The sequence below is a fragment of the Bufo gargarizans genome, chromosome 1 (genome assembly GCF_014858855.1).
Source record: "Bufo gargarizans isolate SCDJY-AF-19 chromosome 1, ASM1485885v1, whole genome shotgun sequence".
Classification (NCBI taxonomy): domain Eukaryota; kingdom Metazoa; phylum Chordata; class Amphibia; order Anura; family Bufonidae; genus Bufo; species Bufo gargarizans.
In genome coordinates, this window is record NC_058080.1 from 697,003,820 (window position 1) to 697,025,753 (window position 21,934).

Genomic DNA, 21,934 nt, shown 5'->3' on the forward strand with positions numbered 1-21,934 from the left:
CATAAGGAAAAAGACACACCTTACCATTGAGGCCTTCTGCAATTTCGCTGATAAAAATATTAAACAATATGGGTCCCAGAACAGATCCCTGAGGTACCCCACTGGTAACAAGACCTTGGTCTGAATATACTCCATTGACTACAACCCTGTTGCCTGTCCCTCAGCCACTGCCTAATCCATTCAACAATATGGGAGGCCAAGCCCAAAGACTGCACTTTATTGATAAGCCTTCTATGTGGGACAGTATCAAAAGCCTTACTAAAGTCTAGATAAGCGATGTCTACTGCACCTCCTCCATCTATTATTTTAGTCACCCAATCAAAAAAATTGACATGATCTCCCTGAAGTAAACCCATGCTGTTTTTCATCTTTCAATCCATGGGATTTTAGATGTTCCACAATCCTCTCCTTAAGTATGGTTTCCATTAATTTCCCCACTATTGATGTCAGGCTTACTGGCCTATAGTTGCCCGATTCCTCCCTACTACCTTTCTTGTGAATGGGCACAACATTTGCTAATTTCCAATCTTCTGTTGCCAGTGATTGGTTAAATAAATCTGTTAATGGTTTTGCTAGTTCACAGCTGAGCTCTTTTTTAATAGCTTTGGGTGTATCCCATCAGGCCTCTGTGACTTATTTGTATTAATTTGTATTATTTGTATTAATTTTAGACAGTTGACTTAGAACCTCTTCCTCTGTAAAGACACATGCATCAAAAGATTCATTAGTCTTCTTTCCTAACTGAGGTCCTTCTCCTTCATTTTCCATTGTAAAAACTGAACAGAAGTATTCATTGAGGCAGTCGGCTAGTTCTTTATCTTCTTCCATATACCTTCCTTCTTTTGTTTTTAATTTGGTAATTCCTTGTTTTAGTTTCCTTTTTTCATTTATGTATCTGAAGAATACCTTTATCGCCTTTTTTCCCTGATTGAGCTAATTTCTCTTCTGCCTGTGCTTTAGAAGCTCTTATAACTTGTTTGGCCTCTCTCTGCCTAATGTTATAAATTTGCCTGTCATCCTAATTTAGTTTTTTTTAATAATTCCTAAATGCTATCTTTTTGTTTTAATGCTTTTGGCCACTTCTGCTGAGTACCACAGTGGTCTCTTCCTTTTTTTGCTTTTACTGACAAGCCTAATGCAATTTTCTGTTGCCTTCAATAGTGCCACTTTTAAGTAGTCCCATTTCTCCTGGACTCCAATGAAACTGTTCAAGTCTGATAGGGACTCGCATACCACTAATCTAATTTTAGAAAAATCAGTTTTTCTAAAATCTAAAACTTTTGTTTTTGTGTGGTGTGTACTTAAGTAAACCACACTGACTGGTGATCACTAGATCCCAAGCTTTCCCCTACAGTAATATCAGATACCAAATTCCCATTTGTGAGTACTAAATCTAAATTGGCCTCCTTTCGGGTTGGCTCCTCCACTACTTGCTGGAAAGATAATCCCAGTAGGGAATTTAGAATATCTGTACTCCTGGCAGAACTAGCTATTTTAGTTTTCCAGTTTACATCTGGAAGATTGAAGTCTCCCATAATGATAACTTCCCCCTTCAATGTCATTTTAGCTATTTCCTCAACTAGTAGATCTAATTCTTTGACTTGGCTAGGTGGTCTATATATCACACCTACACAAGTTACCTTATAATTATCAAGCTGCAAGGTAACCCAAACTGACTCTAAATTGTTCTCGCTAACTTGTATCAAATTAGATTTTATGCTATCTTTCACATACAGGGCCACCCCTCCCCCTTCTTGCCTTCTCAGTCTTTCCTGTATAGAGAGAACCCTGGTATTGATATATCCCAGTCATTACTCCCCTTGAACCATGTCTCAGTAACAGCCACTACATCTATATTCTCAGATGCCATTATAGCCTCAAGTTCATTGATCTTATTCCCTAGACATGCAAGCATTTGTAGACAAGACTTTGAGCTTGTCAATTCTTAACCTTTGTGCTACTGGCCTCTTCTGGCATTGTTCCGGGGGGCAGTTGGACTGCTGGATTATCACTCTTTTGCCCCCCTTTCCTAGTTTAAATGCCCCTTAGCAAATACTTGGAACTGTTCACAGAGGACATTCGTTACCTTGAGAGAAAGATGCAGACCATCTTTCTTGTACAGTTCTTGTCCATTCCAACAAGAGCTAACATGAGACACAAAGCCAAACCCTTGGTTCAGACACCATTCATCAAGCCATACATTGAATTCCTTAATGCGCATCTTCCTGTCATGCTGAAGGTTATGCACAGGCAAAACTGCAGAGAATGAAACAGTTGATGCACTCTCCCGTATATCCTTTCCAAGTGTGTGAAAAGCTTCTTTCACCTTTGAAACCTCATTGCAAGCCAGATCGTTTGTCCCAAGATGGAGAATAACATCCACTTCCCTTTCCTGCTTTGCTTGCCTAACAATATTAAGGATCCGTCGTCTATCCCTGCTAGCGGTAGCACCAGGGAGACATCACACAACACCATTCTCCTCTTATGAGGGAATCACCCACCAACAGCTGCTTACTATCAATCCTCACCTTCTCCTTTTTGTCTTTGGCTGCAGTCTTACATACTTTAGGCATGGGAGATGCCTGTTTCTCACCCACTGTGCTTGAGCCATCCTCCATCTTGTTCTTGCACCCTGAAAGTGCTGCAAATGAATTACGGAGAGCCACAGACTGTGGGACATGCCTTCTATCCACAACTCTCAGTCTACCAGAGCCTACAGTAACCCATCTTCCATTTCTAGGGGGCCTCTGTGGCAGTGGCATTGCAATGTTCTCAGCCTGAGTTTTAGTGGTTAATAAAAAAATCTCATATTTCAAAAAGGTAATTTCCTGCTGCATTATGGAGAGCTGTCTACAGATCAGACAGTATCCAAACCTCTGAAGAGTGGAACCTGAAATAAAAGCACAACAATTCCTGCACAGAACCAGGTCTGCCATTGTAAAGAGGGGAAAGATTTATAAAAGGCTACGGCAAGACACAGCACATGGTGTCTTGTCAGAGAGTGGCGATTGATTGTCCTGGCAGGTGGGACTGAAGGTCATCTTTGGTCGGATTTGAACCTAGGGCACCAACACTGTAAGGCACCAGTGCTAACCACTGAAGCACCATGCTGCCCACTGAGATCACTGAGTACTTCCATTACACCTTGCCATTGGTAATTGGTAATAGAATGGCGATGCATTAAAAAAAAAGTATTAAGAATAAATAGAAATGGTGTCTCTGCCTCCAAAATTTCTCAGTATCAGGGCTCGTTCACACGAATATTTTTTGCGCTCCGTAAACAGAACCATCCATTTCAATGGTTCCGCAAAAAAAATGCAATGTACTCAGTATGCACTCCGTTTTCATATTTCAGTTTTTCCGTTCCGTTGAAAGATAGAACATGTCCTATTATTGCCCGCAAATCACGTTCCGTGGCTCCATTCAAGTCAATGGGTCTGCAAAAATGGCACACAAAATACTGAAAAAGACATAGTCGTGTGAACGAGCCCTCATACTGGATTGTTTATCCTGCACAATGCCAGAATTTTTGTCTTTTTGATCAGCTTGCATCCTAAAAAAATGCTCTAGAAAGTGGTCACTTTAGGTCATTACTGCAGTACTCAACAGGAGGGTGATGGTTGAGTGACGTCCGGCAAGTGAAAAAATATACAAAATATATGTCCGCTTCGACAAATTCTGTACTTGTCGCTTACACCATATTATATATACACTATACTGTACTATAGGGATCTAGCGCAATTCGCACACATTCATTGCACATTCTTTTTTTTTTTCTGACTCGTTTGACAAGAGGCACAGCGGTAGGTGGTGTGTGGCTTGCTGGAAAGAGGACATGGCTTAAGATGTGACAACATGCATCCAACTTGTGGCAAAATTACTACCACAAAGTAGTTATGGTATAACGTTAAAGAGTAGTCTTATTTTGCTAAGGTGAGATAAGACACATTCCCGACCACCAGCCGGACGCTAAACAGCTAAACATGCTGATGCTCGCTGTTTCAGTACCTCCTATGTGGAGCAGCATAGCTTGCTGTAATACTCTGTTTCCGTAGCTCTCACAATAGGAGCTACTGGAACAGCAAGTGCCGGCACGGTCCACTATTTCCCGGCCAGCCTTAATAACGATGAGATGAAACAACCCCTTTAAGGTACCCATACACCTTTAGTCTAATGGTGCCTTCACACGACCATATGTGTTTTGCAGTCTGCAAAATGTGAATCTCAAAAAAATAAGGATGACGTCCGTAATGCTTTATTTTTTTTGCAGACCCATTGTAACAATGCCTATTCTCGTCTGCAAAACGGCCAAGAATAGAACATGTTCTGTCAGACCCATGTGGATCGGATGTAGACCAAAAAGAATTTTTTTTCAAAGAAAGATTAGTCATGGACGAAAGATCTTTCTTTGGAAGAATGTTCCCAGAAAGATCTTTCGTCCGTTGCTCGGTTTCATTGAACTTGTATGGGAGTTTGATCGACTGTGACGGGCAATATGGACTAAAGTGTGCCTGTGAAATAAGCATTCACCAGATGATTGTTTATTAAACCATCAACCAACTTCCGTCTAATGTGTATGGCCAGCTTTAGACTAGATGATCTAATAATCAACCAAATTTATCAGTCCGCATCTGCCACTGCGATAAATCTGGCGCCTCTTTAAACGGTCTGGTTTAAGTTTGCACTGTCTAAATCATTATTAACAAAACTGCCCCATTGTTTGTACGGAAGATCTGCTCTTTAGGCTACCTTCGCACCTGCTGCGTGAGTTCCGTCAGGCAGTTCCTGATGGGGTCCGGCTGAGATTCGGTTGCATTTAGGCAAAACTGCAGAGAATTGGCCAGACACAAAATGCTACATGCTGCTGTTTGTGTCTCGCCGATTCCTGGCATTGAGTGCGGGATCAGTCATCTGGATCGTAGTGCCGCCGGTGTGAAAGTAGCCTAATATTTGGCATTTTCTCACTTTTTACCCACACATAGTGGAGTCAGCATACCTACTAACAAAGCCGACTTCTTGTTCACTTTGAAATTAGCTGTGGACGAGCAACTGTTGTGTGTAAAGCAGAATTGGTTTTATAGTTGATGGGTGGAATTTAATCCTTGCCAACCCCATTCATGTTTTATGACTAAGCCTCTGTTACTGATTTAATAGTAAAATATTTTATGTACTATGAAGAATAAAATTCCGTCAGTGAATATATTCCTTTCTTTTTGCTGTCAGTCATGGAGTTCAAGCTTCATCATAAGGAGATCATACAGTTCACGATGACATCCTGGATTGGAGCAGTACACCCCTGAAACAGGTGTGGACCCTCACACAAAGCCCGCAGTCATTTTATTTATCTAATCCTTTGCGTGTCCTCAGGGGATAGACGAATGATGGCCTTACTGTTGACAACACCCCACATCTACACAGGAGTGTGATCATGCTACTGAAACTACCCTTAGTCAGCTTATTCTCTTTACTTTTTTTCCTTAGGCTCTGTGCACATTAATTTTATGGTGACATTCATTTCATTTTGTGTTTTGAATCTAGAACCCAGCTCTGCAAGGCCCAAGTGCTAACCACTGAGCCTCCGTATTGCAACATATGTTATTTAAGCCAGTTATGCGTGGTTCAACACCTACGATTCCAGCTGATGACAAATGTATAAATGCTACGTAATGTTTTACTGATAACAGGGAATACCAGTCAACTTGTTTTTGACCATTAAAGGAGTTATCTCATAAAGACAACTGAGTTTTGTATGGAAGTCGGCACATGAACCAGCTGGTTTCGCTAACATCTGACCACTGGGATTGATAGGTTCTGATTATACTGTTATCCCTGCACTAGCGTGTACTTATGGTCCACTATGTAGGGCACCATAGCCAGAAGCTTAGGCCACTGAACTAAAAATCGGTATATAAACGTCAGCATAACAGGATTAGTTTGTACTTTTTTGAGGAGGGGCACCAAACTGAATCTTGGGTGAACGAGCCTGCATATAGTATTAGGTCCTTAATTATTACCTATGTGTCCTGTAGGTGATTATCTCTGCGAGTGCATGCGGACACCGTGGAATGTCCATTGTTGGGAACAGTTGACCATCGGGCTTCCTTCCCAACATCATTAACATTTGCATTAGTCAACATGTGGACAGCAGGGGCTTGAAGAGAGCAAGTGAACAAATGAGCCAAGATAGTGATTGACATTTTCTCTCATTCACTTCCTTTTAATAGACTTGTTTACATTGAGTTGTTGGGTGTGGGACGCCATCTGGAACATCAACAGGCTGCTTGCAGAACACAGCATTTTGTTGAAAGGATGAAGTATAAGAAGCAATTCTGATGACAAACTTAAAATGGCGTTTAAGGATCACTTTGTCACCTCTCTGCCCTGTCAGCCAAGTATCAACAAGATCAAATGCAGGCCTCGTATGGGCAGCGCAATGGGATCTTCTAAATGTTTTGTACCATCCACCATTCCAAGTTATCAAGAACAATGTGAAGTGGAATGTTTCATGTTTGGCTAGACTTCTAAACTGTGGTTTTCCATTTTTAAGTGATCCAAATACATTAGGACAAGCCATGCGAGTCTACACCCTTTAAAGTTATGAGAAGTAAGAGGATAAAATCAAATTAATTGCTTCTTGTCCTAGTTTTGTAGGAATACTGTAGGGTACAAATATAACCTTAGTTTGTCAGGTCAGTGGTGAAATGGGATGGAGTAGAGACAACCAGATTCAAACCCTGTTATGTTAACCTCTGAGATACAGTAACTTTTTCTGGGACAGACTTTTCTAGCATACAGCTAGTTATGGCATAAAAAATCTGGCGATGGGGATGTCTGATGCCTGTTTTAAGCTTCTTCATCCTTGGAATACAGTGGTATATTTGATGGTAAGAATACTGGAATTCATCAAGGGACTGGAGGTGGTGTGACGAGTTCCTAAACAAAAAGCCATAAGGAAGCTGTTGTATTATTAATTGATTTGATTTTACTTAGATATTCCATAGCAATTTACAGACATTATCATTGTCCTGTCAACAGGACTATTTTTCCCGTCATGTATAACGGAACCAAACTGAACAGTTATTTGTCCCCATAGACATGTATAACGGAATTCATAACGCCAATGTAAATCTGCCGTAACAGCTGAACTCTTGCTTGTGTATGGTTGGCCATCTACAAGATTTTTGATCAGGTCCTGTTGAGCCCGATTGATTTTGACTAAGGACTGTACTGACTTGGTCTCATGCAATCATGGTAAAACCGTATGAAACCTTTTACTTTAGTGACACTCACCTTATTCCACAGGTTTGAACAAAACCACAAGTTGCCATGTTGCCCGTGGCTTACTACTGCTATATATACCATAATGTGTCAAAGAAAACCCTCTTCTAGTTAGAAATACAGTGAAATATATTCAGCCCCGAATCTTATGGCCTAGATTTCTAGAACCAATTATAAACTTTTATTTGGCAGATGCCCAACTATATGAAGAAATTTCATTATGAAGACAAATTCTCATACTTTGAGACAGCAATAATGTACAATATTCATCAGCAGCCACCATTTTTTAACAATAACGACAAATAAATCCCCAAAATCCACATTTTTTTCTTTCTATGTAATTGTTGGTTGTGTCCTCACATAAGTGTTTGCAAAATAGCTGAAAGATCAGGTTTCCTAACCAAATCATTGCAAAGTCTTATTTTAATAAAGACATTTGCCTTCTTAACATTGTGTCTGATTATGCAATGTACATTCTTGGAATATACTAGAAGCTGGTATTGTTGTTGTATTTGGCCCAGCGAACACATTTATGGCCGACTGCCTCTGTTTCTCCTCCTGTGTATGAAGTGAGGAAAAGTGTAGCTAGAAAAGAATCTGCCCGTAATAATGGATTCCAAAGGTATGGAAGGAGACTATTCCATTTGGAACCACTTGACAATAAACTATGCTGCTTAGGAGTTGGTTCACAATAACATTTTTGACTTTATTGTCTTGCATGTGCTCTTAAAAGTGTCAACACGCTTGTTGGGCGGGCTCTTAGAATCATATGATTCTTGTCCTTTTGATGGGACAGTTGCACTCAGCTGCACTCTTCTCCCCCCCCCCCAATGTGTTTGCTCACATGCTGCTAGTTGATGCAAGCAGTTGTATAGAGAGGCAATGTGTGTATAAATACAGCAAAGTGAACTTTTTTAGAGTCCCAAAGTTTGGAGCTTTGCTGTTCTTTAGGATAGGTCATCAATGCAAGATGACTGATGGTATTCCTGCTGATCAGCTGATTGCAGAGCACACAGTGCCTCAGAACCAAGCACAAGTCCAAACACTGTGTAGTGGACATGCCTGGTGCTTTTGCCAATCCAATATTGATGACCTATCCTAAGGAGTCCTGGGAAAACCTCTTTAATTCAGCCTTTTCCCCTGATCGAAAGACTCCTATAGAAGTGTAAGTGAATGGGATTGTCAGCCACATTATTAGCCAGATAAGAGTGTCTACAAAGAGCATCTCTCACTCTGGAGGACCTAGCATCCATGCATGTCATGGAAAACTCATTGATTTCAATATGAACTGTGTAATGCTTATTTCCCCTTAGGTGGTGCTGCAGGACAATTGCTGCCAGGTTCCCTCAGAGATCATGGCTCATTTCTTGAGGTCCCAGCAGCTTAACATGGGGAGACCCTTCAAACGAAAATGGAATGTCCAAACCTTACAGACCCTTTCAGTAATCGGTAGCCCATTTTGCAGCAAATTTATCGTCATGATACCACCTAGTCCATCTATGATTGTATTTTCTTTCAGTGGGCCTATGATATTCGTCTACTCCAGATAACACATTTGTTTCCTTTACTATATAGAGAATAAGTTGATCTCGACCACATGCCCATCTGATTTTTTTTTTTTTCTTTGCGGTTTGATTGACAGCCGTATGTGTTTCGAGTGTCTCTGGGATAATGAAATGATGTGAAAGTCAGCTTTCACTACCAGACGGTGATAATGTAGATCCAAGGTGGAATGGTGAGAAAACTTGGTTAAATGTCATTATAATGTCATGGTTAGGCTTGGTTTTAATCATGAAAGGCATTTCCTGAATAATCCTATGACCAGATTTACAATGGCATTTACTTATAATGGAGCTCCTGACGGGAGTTCATGTGTTCTTAAATTCCAGCCGAGCGGAGTCCTGGGTATCTCTTTCTGGTAATACAGTATCGTTAGCAGTAATTATTTACTACACAAACATTGAGGGCAAGCTCTTTAAAGCGAGTTCCCAGTGTTTTCCCTAGGAAAGAACACACAGCTTCAGCGATTGTCAGACTCAGACATTTGTTCATTGCCAGCTCATTTTCTTAAGGGAGCTTAGTGTAATCTCTGGACACATACACACACAAAACAGCACTGATCTTCTTCTTTAAAAGAACTGAGAGTCTGCTCTTTTCGGACTACTTAAATACGGTAGACAATTATTATTTTTTTTTTTCTTATGGCATTTCAGTGTCTAAGACTCTAATCCTGCAAAGGCAAATGCGATTGTGGAAAAACTGTTGGTAACTTTTTATGTGCCGAGGAGCAGATTGACCAATAATTGCACCTATAGAATTATTTACATTATTTTTAGTTGGGGTGCGTTCAAACTATTATGAGGAACTTGTATAAAGATGTCAAGGGGGAAAATAGGAGATGGATAGGAAACTAGTCTTTGGTTTTCAATGAATTTAGAGTCAGAGGAAAAAATACAAAAAAGAAGAAACTTAAAAAAAATTGCAAAAGGGTCAGAATGGAGCCCAGCAGCACACACAGTCTTACAAATCTATATTATGAGATACCCCTATGAGATATGATATTCTTTTCTAGAAGGCCCCTGTAATGCAAGATGTCAATTCTTTTAGATGTGTTAAAAGAAGTCTCAAGTTTTTTTTGTTTTTTGAAAATATGGTCCAAGGATCTGGACACCCCAGGACCTCCACCGATCATGAGAACTGTAACCCATGCTGGAGGTAGCAGTTTGCCGTTCTTGGCATGCATAACCACTGCTCCATTGAAACGAGGGAACACCGTTCTCGTGATTGGCGGGGACTCCAGCAATTGGGCCATTTCCAGTCAGACTCTTATCCCCTATCTTGTGGACAAGTGGTTGTTGTTGGACAACTTCTTTAAGAGCAGGCTGTCCTCCAGAGCATCCTCCATTGGGACCAGGCTTTACACCAATAATACTCCTGAACAGAACCCCATCTGGAGGTTGCTTTTGAGCTACTAATTAGATCTTACTGATATGTTTTTGGTGTACAATGATGACCTAGATTATGAGGCAATGAAACCTAGTGTAGCTGAAGGTTGGGCCTTCAAAATGATTCCCTCTAGTGCGTCCAAGATACCTCAGTTCTATACAGCAGTGTTCCTCAGGGCTCACCTGACACTCATGATTTGAGAATATCCCACAGAATAAATACCTGTGGTAATGACTGATGCATTGACACTAATTAATCACCTGCTTAATACTAAGGAAGTCTTGACCGGCAGGTGGGTCCTGAGGACTGGAATTGAGGAACACTGCTATACAGGATGGGCATTCAAACTAAAAATATAAATTCTTGGCGATGATGAAACGCACTTTGGGATATCATAGCAGCGTTTTATTATAATTTCACTTAGGACTGAATTTAATCCTACAGTTTTCTCAATGTTATCAAGAAGTACAGTACAAACTTTAAGACAAATTCACCACTTCTGTGTTTGTATTTCAGTATGCCTCGGTCCTTCATAAACTTTCATATTGCTTTCTTATTAATTTTACTTAAAGGTAAATCTGCAAAGAACTACCTTGACTAAGGGTGGGTCCACATCTGTGTTCTGGATTCCGTTATGGCTTTCCGTTCTAATATGGTTATAAAGGAATCTCCATAAGACGGAAGGACGGATCAGTTATGCTGCCCATAGACTTGTATTATGACGGAATGCAAAACGGAAGCCTTTAAAAGGCATTCCGTCTTAATAGGAGTCTATGGGAATCATAACGGATCCGTCCCGTTTCCGTTATGCAGAACGGAGAAAAAAGTCCTGACGACAGGACTTGGTTTTCCGTGTTGCATAACGGGAACCAGACAAATCTGTTATGATTCCCATTGACTTCTATTAAGACGGATCAATACGGAATGCCTTTTAAAGGCTTCCGTTTTGACTTCCGTCTTATGGATTCTGTTATAACCATGTTATAACGGAATCCAGAACGCAGATGTGAACCCACCCTAAGCAGCATATACATGTTACCGGCCACTTAGGCATTGCCCACTGTTCATTCCTTAGAACTAAACTAGTACATGGATTGCAGGATAAAACTTACCAGGAAAGATTAAAGGACCTTAACATGTATAGCTTGGAAGAAAGATGAGACAGAAGGGATATGAGAAACTTTTAAATACATAACTGGAATCAACAAGGTAAGAGGAGAGAATATTTAAAAGAAGAAAAACTGCTACAAGAGGACATAGTTTTAAATTAGAGGGGCAAAGGTTTAAAAGTAATATCAGGAAGTATTACTTTACTGAGAGAGTAGTGGATGCATGGAATAGCCTTCCTGCAGAAGTGGTAGCTGCAAATACCGTGAAGGAGTTTAAGCATGCATGGGATAGGCATAAGGCCATCCTTCATATAAGATAGGGCCAGGGGCTATTCATAGTATTCAGAATATTGGGCAGACTAGATGGGCCAAATGGTTCTTATCTGCCGTAAATACATGCGTTATTCACGTTGCTGATGGCTTTTAGGAAACTGCACTTTTTACAAGCAGATATACAGTACAGACCAAAAGTTTGGACACACCTTCTCATTCAAAGAGTTTTCTTTATTTTCATGACTATGAAAATTGTAGATTCACACTGAAGGCATCAAAACTATGAATTAACACATGTGGAGTTATATACATAACAAAAAAGTGTAAAACAACTGAAAATATGTCATATTCTAGGTTCTTCAAAGTAGCCACCTTTTGCTTTGATTACTGCTTTGCACACTCTTGGCATTCTCGTGATGAGCTTCAAGAGGTAGTCACCTGAAATGGTCTTCCAACAGTCTTGAAGGAGTTCCCAGAGATGCTTAGCACTTGTTGGTCCTTTTGCCTTCACTCTGCGGTCCAGCTCACCCCAAACCATCTCGATTGGGTTCAGGTCCGGTGACTGTGGAGGCCAGGTCATCTGGCGCAGCATCCCATCACTCTCCTTCATGGTCAAATAGCCCTTACACAGCCTGGAGGTGTGTTTGGGGTCATTATCCTGTTGAAAAATAAATGATGGTCCAACTAAACGCAAACAGGATGGCATAGCATGCCGCTGCAAGATGCTATGGTAGCCATGCTGGTTCAGTATGCCTTCAATTTAGAATAAATCCCCAACAGTGTCACCAGCAAAGCACCCCCACACCATCACACCTCCTCCTCCATGCTTCACGATGGGAACCAGGCATGTAGAGTCCATCCGTTCACCTTTTCTGCGTCGCACAAAGACACGGTGGTTGGAACCAAAGATCTCAAATTTGGACTCATCAGACCAAAGCACAGATTTCCACTGGTCTAATGTCCATTCCTTGTGTTCTTTAGCCCAAACAAGTCTCTTCTGCTTGTTGCCTGTCCTTAGCAGTGGTTTCCTAGCAGATATTCTACCATGAAGGCCTGATTCACACAGTCTCCTCTTAACAGTTGTTCTAGAGATGTGTCTGCTGCTAGAACTCTGTGTGGCATTGACCTGGTCTCTAATCTGATACCTACTGGTAAGTGACAGATCATTAAGCAATGCGCCGCACAGACCTGTCACTTACCAGTAGGAGGAGCTCCCGGCCGGTCACAGACAGCGCAGCAGGTAAGTATGATGCTTCTAATATTGCTAAGTAACCATAGCAACCAGGACTGCAGTAGCGTCCTGGTTGCCATGGTTACCGATCGGAGCCCCAGCGATTAAACTGGGACTCCGATCGGAACTCTCCGCTGCCACCAATGATGGGGGGGGGGGGCGAGAGGGGAGGCCGCACACTGGCCACCAATGATATTAAAACTGGGGAGGGAGGGGGGTCTGCCCCCCTGATCTCTTACAGGGGGCTATGATACGCACAATTAACCCCTCAGGCACCTGAGGGGTTAATTGTGCAGATCACAGCCCCCTGTAAGAGATCTGGTGCTGCCAGGCAGCAGGGGGCAGTCATGTACACAGTTCGTGGTATATTCTAACTTGAAGCATCCCCATCACCATGGGAACGCCTCTGTTAGAATATACTGTCAGATATGAGTTTTCACAATGTAACTCAAATCCGATGGTATATTCTAACATAGAGGCATTCCCATGGTGATGGGGACGCTTCAAGTTAAAATATACCATCGGATTGGAGAAAACTCTGATCCGATGGTATAATAGCGACTCCTGACTTTACATTGAAAGTCAATGGGGACGGATCCGTTTGCAATTGCACCATATTGTGTCCACGTCAAACGGATCCGTCCCCATTGACTTGCATTGTAAGACAGGACGGATCTGTTTGGCTCCGCACGGCCAGGCGGACACCAAAACGACTGTTTCCTTCATGTCTGTGGATCCTCCAAAAATCAAGGAAGACCCACGGAAGGAAAAACGGACACGGATCACGGAACTATGGAACCCGTTTTTGCGGACCGCAAAAAAAACGGTCGTGTGCATGAGGCCTAATTCTGAATACAGCTACATCCCCAGTAATAAGAGGGTGTGCGCACTTATGCAACCACATTATTTTTATTTATTTTTGGTTTTCTTCCCTCCACCTAAAAGATTTCAGTTAGTTTTTCAATTGAGTGGTACAGTTTATAGGTCACATTAAAGGTGGAAAAAGTTCTGAAATGATTTATCTTTCTCATTTACAGCACAGAAAGCTGACATTTTAACAGGGGTGTGTATATTTATATAACAAAGATAAAAAATTGCTGCACTCCAAAAACAAGATAAAAAAAGTGTGTTTTGTATCGTTCCATGTCCAGTCACCCCCTCCATTAACCCCCTTGTACGTGATTCATCATCCAACACTATCCACCACACCCCATGCACTCAGAAGCTGTACAGATATCAGCTAGTGGCGGCTCGTGCAGCCTTATATCTACTCCCCCATTTTCTTAGGATGGCCAGACTATTGTACAAAACAAGTGCTTATTTCCTTCTTACCTTCTCACTTGTGACCAATGTTGATAGCTATCTAGGTAATGATTTTGAATTCGAGGTTAAGCACATAGGCACTTTTGTGATTAACTGGTCACGTCAGAATACATGTTAAACGTTGCTTGCCTTGATGACGAGAATAATGCAGAGTTTTACATCTCAATTTTTTATTTATTTTTTGCTTTACATTTTCACAAAACGCATTTTATCCACACCATTCTTACGTCTGCTTTCAAAGAATCAATTTCATGGTGATTGCACCCAGTCTGTAAACAAGCCATTTAAACGTTTTTTTTTTTCCTCCTGGGTAGCAGACCAAGTAACTGATATTTTTACAAGCCAATGTTTCAGACGGATCAGTCGTCTAGGTCTGAGATTTTAAAACTGCTTTTAACTTCATCATTTCTTTATTATCTCTGATTACAATTTAAACGTTTTGTACTGTAAAAGGTTTGTTACACAAATAGTTTAGTTTATTTGTTTATTTTTTACACTGATGCTTATAATCATATTCATTCAAAATTAGAGACAGATAACAGAATAATTATTTATTTTTTGTAATTTAAAAAAAAAATCTTTACAATTTTTTAAAGACTAAAATGAAATGATAAAATAGCGGAGAACACAAGTGGATCACTTTTTCTAGCATCTATTTTACTAAACGTTTATCAGGCTGATTTCTTATTTTTTTTCTTGCTTCTCATTACCACTACCTTTAGGTGTAAACTAGTGGAAAATTTATGATGGGAACAATGTACTCTCCCAAAATTATTATCGTTTTTATTTTTAATATTGTAGCATGAATGTCCTTCAGCCACAAGTTCTTTTCATACTTTTTTGTATTTGAGACGGGGCAGATAGACATGTGTGGATAGCGTTAGCCTACAAATTCATGGTGTAATCGGCATTAGCTTGCTGTAATGCTAATTGGGTCTTGCATTCAGTGGCCTGTTCATGATTATAATTTGTCTTTTATATTAAACACGTGTATAACTATTTTCATTGAAATATTAAATTAGCAGACTGTTCACAAGCACATGACATGTTCTCGTATTTCAAATGCTTTTCTTAAATACCACCCAAACTGTCATAGTAGACTGTTTAATTCATCCCTAAGGAACATTCTTATGTTTCAAGTCTTTCTTTGGCTTTTTCTTTATTTTCACCCCCCCCCCCCCTTTCTTCAGCTTTTTGCTGGGCCGGAAACCTTTCCCAAGATTGAAGTGGCATTTCAGACTAGCTAAAAAACAAGAGCTTCTGGTTTGTTTTGATCTGCGATTTCTTGTGGCTCTTTACTTTGTTTTACATTCACTTTTTGCTTATTGTGTGTGTACAAATGGAAAACATATAAAACTCAAAAGTGATTTATATAAAGAGAATCCTGTGGATATTCCTGGAGTGTTTGACAGAAAATGATCTCTATCTCTAACAATCAGAATGCCAATTAACAAAAAATGTGCAAAAATTGGGGAAAAAACACGTGGGTGAGCTTTCTTTTCCATACTTATGTGTTTTGTCATGAGGATTTTTGCAGCTTTTATATTTCGCTAAAACCATTGAAACGGTGGGATTTAGCTGAAGGCCAGAGCTTAAAGGGGATGTGGGAAGTTTGAAACTTATCCCCTATCCACAGAATAAGTGTATGAGTGGGTCCGACCACAGGTAAGTTTAAAACTCGGCACAACTCCTTTAGGCTATGTCCACGTGTGATTAGCGGCAGATTTGCCATGCAGCAGATCCTCAGCCTTGTACAGTACCAGCTAGGATTGAGCGGTAAATCGGTGTCAACGATATACCGTGGTACAAAGAAACAGCGATATGGCAATATTTATGTTTCCGTATAACCGCAGTATTTGGTGACATCATAGGAGTCAGCCCGCCCCTGCATCGTGCATATTCTTACCGTACATATTACTTACTGCAGCAGCCGTCCTCGGCTCCTCGCTCCCATATTCAAATCTTTGCTCACTGGCCAAGCACAGGAGTGAGGCGCGCAAAGTCAATCAGCAGTCCGTATCCAAGCCAAGGTGGGGGAAGAGGAGTGAGAGACCCTAACTGCCCATGTGTCAGAAATAAAGGTTGTACTGTCTGTCTTCTGCGGCCCTGGCCCTGGCCCTGTCTGCAAGCTGCACTGCACATGTTGATGGCACTTGATAAACTATAATGTCTCCCTGTTGCCCCCATACAGGAGCAACAAGAAGACATTACTGTATGGAGGCCACAAGACATTATTATACTGAGGGGTTACAAATTGTTGTCCCATACAGTATGTCACCTTGTGGCCCCCTTACAGTATAGTTACTAAGTCCAGACAGTATAATGTCTTCTGGTGGCCCCATGCAGTATAGTGACTCTTGTGGCCCACTGCCTGCCGAGGGGTCAGCCCATATAATATATAATGTTTCCTTGTGGCCCGCTGCCTGCCCATATAGTATATAATGTCTCCTTTTGGCCCCCTTACAGCATAATTTGTCCCTGTGGCCCCCATATAGTATAATATGTCTCTTTGTGGCCCCCATATAGCATAATGTCTCTTTGTGGCCCCCATAGAGTATAACGTCTCCTTGTGGTGGCCCCCATAGAGTATAACGTCTCCTTGTGGTGGCCCCCATAGAGTATAACGTCTCCTTGTGGCTGCCCCCATACAGTGTAACGTCTCCTTGTGGCTGCCCCCATACAGTGTAACGTCTCCTTGTGGCTGCCCCCATACAGTGTAACGTCTCCTTGTGGCTGCCCCCATACAGTGTAACGTCTCCTTGTGGCTGCCCCCATACAGTGTAACGTCTCCTTGTGGCTGCCCCCATACAGTGTAAGGACATGTCTGTATGATGTCACACTTGGATTTTATTATTCGTGATTTTTAAAGAATAAAGATGCAACACTTTTTATTGGAAGCTGGACTTTTTTCACTCTTTTTGGACTTCAATCTTGCCTGATCTGGGCTATTTTTTCTCATTTGAGTACAAACAAAGTGGATGCGGTGTACGAAAACCATAGTGTAAATTGACCTGCGGTGCAGATTTTTGCTGTGGATCTCCCCAGCATATTGAACCTTTTGCAATGGAGAGGATGAACTCTTTTCAGCGACAAAATCCACATGTTGTACATGTGTTTTTTGTTTTCGAAACTGCGGCAAAAACTGCTGCAGACTTTTCCAGCTAAGGTGTTGTCTTTAACCACTTCAACCCCCCTAGCTAAAACCCCCTTAATGACCAGGCCACTTTTTACACTTCTGCACTACACTACTTTCACCGTTTATTGCTCGGTCATGCAACTTACCACCCAAATGAATTTTACCTCCTTTTCTTCTCACTAATAGAGCTTTCATTTGGTGGTATTTCATTGCTGCTGACATTTTTACTTTTTTTATTAATCGAAATTTAAAGATTTTTTTGCAAAAAATGACTTTTCACTTTCAGCTGTAAAATTTTGCAAAAAAAACGACATCCATATATAAATTTTTCGCTAAATTTATTGTTCTACATGTCTTTGATAAAAAAAAATGTTTGGGCAAAAAAAAATGGTTTGGGTAAAAGTTATAGCGTTTACAAACTATGGTACAAAAATGTGAATTTCCGCTTTTTGAAGCAGCTATGACTTTCTGAGCACCTGTCATGTTTTCTGAGGTTCTACAATGCCCAGACAGTAGAAAACCCCCACAAATGACCCCATTTCGGAAAGTAGACACCCTAAGGTATTCGCTGATGGGCATAGTGAGTTCCTAAAAAAATTCTAGGAACTCGCCGTGCCCCTCACGGAATACCTTGGGGTGTCTTCTTTCCAAAATGGGGTCACTTGTGGGGTAGTTATACTGCCCTGGCATTTTAGGGACCCAAATGCGTGAGAAGTAGTTTGAAATCAAAATCTGTAAAAAAAAAAAAATGCCCTGTGAAATCCAAAAGGTGCACTTTGGAATGTGGGCCCCTTTGCCCACCTTGGCTGCAATAAAGTGTCACACATGTGGTATCGCCGTACTCGGGAGAAGTTGGGGAATGTGTTTTGGGGTGTCATTTTACATATACCCATGCTGGGTGAGAGAAATATCTTGGCAAAAGACAACTTTTCCCATTTTTTTTATACAAAGTTGGCATTTGACCAAGATATTTTTCTCACCCAGCATGGGTATATGTAAAATGACACCCCAAAACACATTCCCCAGCTTCTCCTGAGTACGGCGATACCACATGTGTGACACTTTTTTGCAGCCTAGATGCGCAAAGGTGCCCAAATTCCTTTTAGGAGGGCATTTCTAGACATTTGGATCCCAGACTTCTTCTCACGCTTTAGGGCCCCTAAAAAGCCAGGGCAGTATAAATACCCCACATGTGACCCCATTTCGGAAAGAAGACACCCCAAGGTATTCAATGAGGGGCATGGCGAGTTCATAGAATTTTTTATTTTTTTTTGCATAAGTTAGAGGAAATAGATTTTTTTTTTTGTTTTTTTTCTCACAAAGTCTCACTTTCCGCTAACTTAGGACAAAAATTTCAATCTTTCATGGACTCAATATGCCCCTCACGGAATACCTTGGGGTGTCTTCTTTCCGAAATGGGGTCACATGTGGGGTATTTATACTGCCCTGGCTTTTTAGGGGCCCTAAAGCATGAGAAGAAGTCTGGAATATAAATGTCTAAAAAATTTTACGCATTTGGATTCCGTGAGGGGTATGGTGAGTTCATGTGAGATTTTATTTTTTGACCCAAGTTAGTGAAATATGAGACTTTGTAAGAAAAAACAAACAAAAAAAATATATATATTTCCGCTAACTTAGGCCAAAAAAATGTCTGAATGGAGCCTTACAGGGGGGGTGATCAATAACAGGGCGGTGATTAATGACAGGGGGGTGATCACCCTTATACACTTCCTGATCACCCTCCTGTCATTGATCACCCCCCTGTAAGGCTCCATTCAGACGTCCGTATGATTTTTCGGATACATGGATCGGATCCGCAAAACACATGCGGACGTCTGAATGGAGCCTTACAGGGGGGTGATCAATGACAGGGGGGTGATCAATGACAGGGGGGTGATCAGGGAGTGTATATGGGTGATCACCCCTCTGTCATTGATCACCCCCCTGTAAGGCTCCATTCAGACGTCCGCATGTGTTTTGCGGATCCGATCCATGTATCCGTAAAAATCATACGGACGTCTGAATGGAGCCTTACAGGGGGGTGATCAATGACAGGGGGTGATCAGGGAGTGTATATGGGTGATCACCCCTCTGTCATTGATCACCCCCCTGTAAGGCTCCATTCAGACGTCCGCATGTGTTTTGCGGATCCGATCCATGTTTCCATGGAGCCGTAAAAATCATACAGACATCTGAATGGAGCCTTACAGGGGGGTGATCAATGACAGGGAAGTGATCAGGAAGTCTATATGCGTGATCACCCCCTTGTCATTGATCACCCCCCTGTAAGGCTCCATTCAGACGTCCGTATGTGTTTTGCGGATCGTATCCGTGGATCCGTAAAAATCATGCGGACGTGTGAATGGAGCCTTACAGGGGGGTGTTCAGGGAGTCTGAATGGGGTGAACAGTGGTGATCAGTGGTTCATCAAGGGTTAATAAGTGACAGGGGGGGGGGTGTAGTGTAGTGGTGTTTGTTGCTACTTTAGTGAGCTGCCTGAGTCCTCTGGTGGTCGATCCAAACAAAAGGGACCACCAGAGGACCAGGTAGCAGGTATATTAGACGCTGTTATCAAAACAGCGTCTAATATACCTGTTAGGGGTTAAAAAAATCACATCTCCAGCCTGCCAGCGAGCGATCGCCGCTGGCAGGCTGGAGATCCACTCGCTTACCTTCCGTTCCTGTGAGCGCGCGCGCGCCTGTGTGCGCGCGTTCACAGGAAATCTCGGCTCTCGCGGGAGGACGCGTATATGCGTCCACCCAGAAGAGCAGGGCCGCCGGCAGGACGCAATCCTGCGTACGGCGGTCCTGAGGTAGTTAAAGAGGACCTTTCACCAGAATAAAGTATCTAAACTGACTATACAGACGTGTAGAGCGGCGACCCAGGGATCCCCCTGCACTTACTGTTATCCCCGGGCGCCGCTCCGTTCTCCGGTTATAGCCTCCGGTATGTTCATAGTTAGGCTCCACCCAGGGGAACCTGCCGCGGTCTCCTTCTCCTATGCTGTAGCGCTGGCCAAGCGCAGCGCTCAGCTCATAGCCAGGCTGCAATTTTTTTTCTCCATAGACTATGTTGCATGTGCCTGGTCAGGTATGAAGAGGTTGAGGAGAAACTCAATTCTGACCAAAACCTTTTGAATTTTGCCCAGAATATGCCTGTAACATATTTTAGATGCATGTATTTCTCTATATACATATTTTTGTAGAAAATTATTTTAGGCTTTGTTCACATCTGTACTTAGAGGGTGTTGGCTGGGTTTTGATTAAGCTTTCTAGGATTTATAACAGCAACATTCACAATCTGCTCCCAGAATCCTGAAAAACCCATTAAGGTCAAAGGAGGTCATTTAGTGCTTGTGTGGATATCTTGAGGTCTGTCATGACTTTCCTAAGGCGTTTATTTTGTAGATATTATTTTTTTTACATGCTCAACCCTCCTAACTAGGGCTTGGTGATTAATCAGATAGACTTGGTTAATCACCATTTTAGTTTAAATCGATTTTGATTTTAATGAAATTGTGATATTAGTATTAGCCCTGCTTGTCACTTGTTTTCACATTTTGTTATACTGCGGCCTTGTGCTAAAGTTTTTCCCCAAAATGAGAAAGTGAAAACAGCTTTAGAAATCTTTGCCAATTTATTGAAAAGGAAAAACTAAAATCTTGCATTGATATAATTTTCCAGACCCTTTACTCAGGACTTGGTTGTATGATGCACATCTGGATTTGGTGATTTTCTGCCATTTCTTCTCTGCAGATCCTCTCAAGCTCTGTCAGGTTGGATGGGGACTGTCAGAGGACAGACATTTTCTTTCCATAGATGTTTAGCTGGGTTCAATTCAGGGCTCTGGCTGGGCCACTCAAGGACATTTACAGATTTGTTCCTAAGCCACTCCTGTGTTGTCTTGGCTGTATGCTTAGGGTCATTGTCTCTCTTGAAGGTGAACCATGAGAACCTTTTGCCCAGTCTGAGGTCCAGAGCACTCTGGATCAGGATTACATTAGGAATATTTCTGTACTTTGCTTCATTAAGCTGTCCCTCAACCCTGACCAGTCTCCCGATCCCAGCTGTTGAATAGCACCCTCACAGCATGAAGCTGCCACCGTCATGCTTAACCGTAGGGATGGAATTGGGCATGCGATATGCCTCAAGACATGACGCTTAGAATTGAGGCCAAAAAGTGTTCACCTCTTAACAAGACCCTTTCCCCCAAATTACTTAGTTTGGTAGGACGGTTAACTCTATGAAGAGTCCTAGTTGTTCTAAACTTCTTCTGGAGGCCACCAACTTCAGTGCAGCTGAAAAATTCTTGTATCCTTTTCCAGGTCTGTGCCTCCACAAGATCATGTTTCTGGGCTCTACGGGCAGTTTGTTTCTTTTCATGGCTTGGTTTTTGCTCTGTTATGCATTGTCAGCTGTGAGACCTTCCAATAGACAGTGTTGTGTATTCTGTACAGGGTGGATAAAAATCTGATTTTTTAAAAAAAAATCTGATTTTTTTTAAAATATAAAATGCTTTTTGAGAAAAATATATTACCGTCCAAAGGTTATTCCATCATGAAATAAAGATTAGTTTTTTAATTATGTAGAATAAGGCTGTATATATTACATTTTTTGGGTAAATAAATGCCATTAATC

General features: G+C 41.6%; 1 protein-coding gene across 4 annotated transcripts in view; it reads left to right on the forward strand.

The window, feature by feature from the left end:
* ARL15 (ADP ribosylation factor like GTPase 15) overlaps window positions 1-21,934 on the forward strand; it is a 277,051-nt gene that overhangs the window by 236,494 nt on the left and 18,623 nt on the right. The window contains exon 6 of one of the 4 annotated variants that reach the window (XM_044292595.1): window positions 5,224-5,338. The exons of the other annotated variants lie outside the window; for them this stretch is intronic. Within the exon in view, the coding sequence (XP_044148530.1) occupies window positions 5,224-5,271 (48 nt within the window). The 3' untranslated portion in view covers window positions 5,272-5,338. Of the gene's footprint in view, window positions 1-5,223; window positions 5,339-21,934 lie in introns of those variants that run through there. 4 annotated transcript variants of the gene reach the window in all.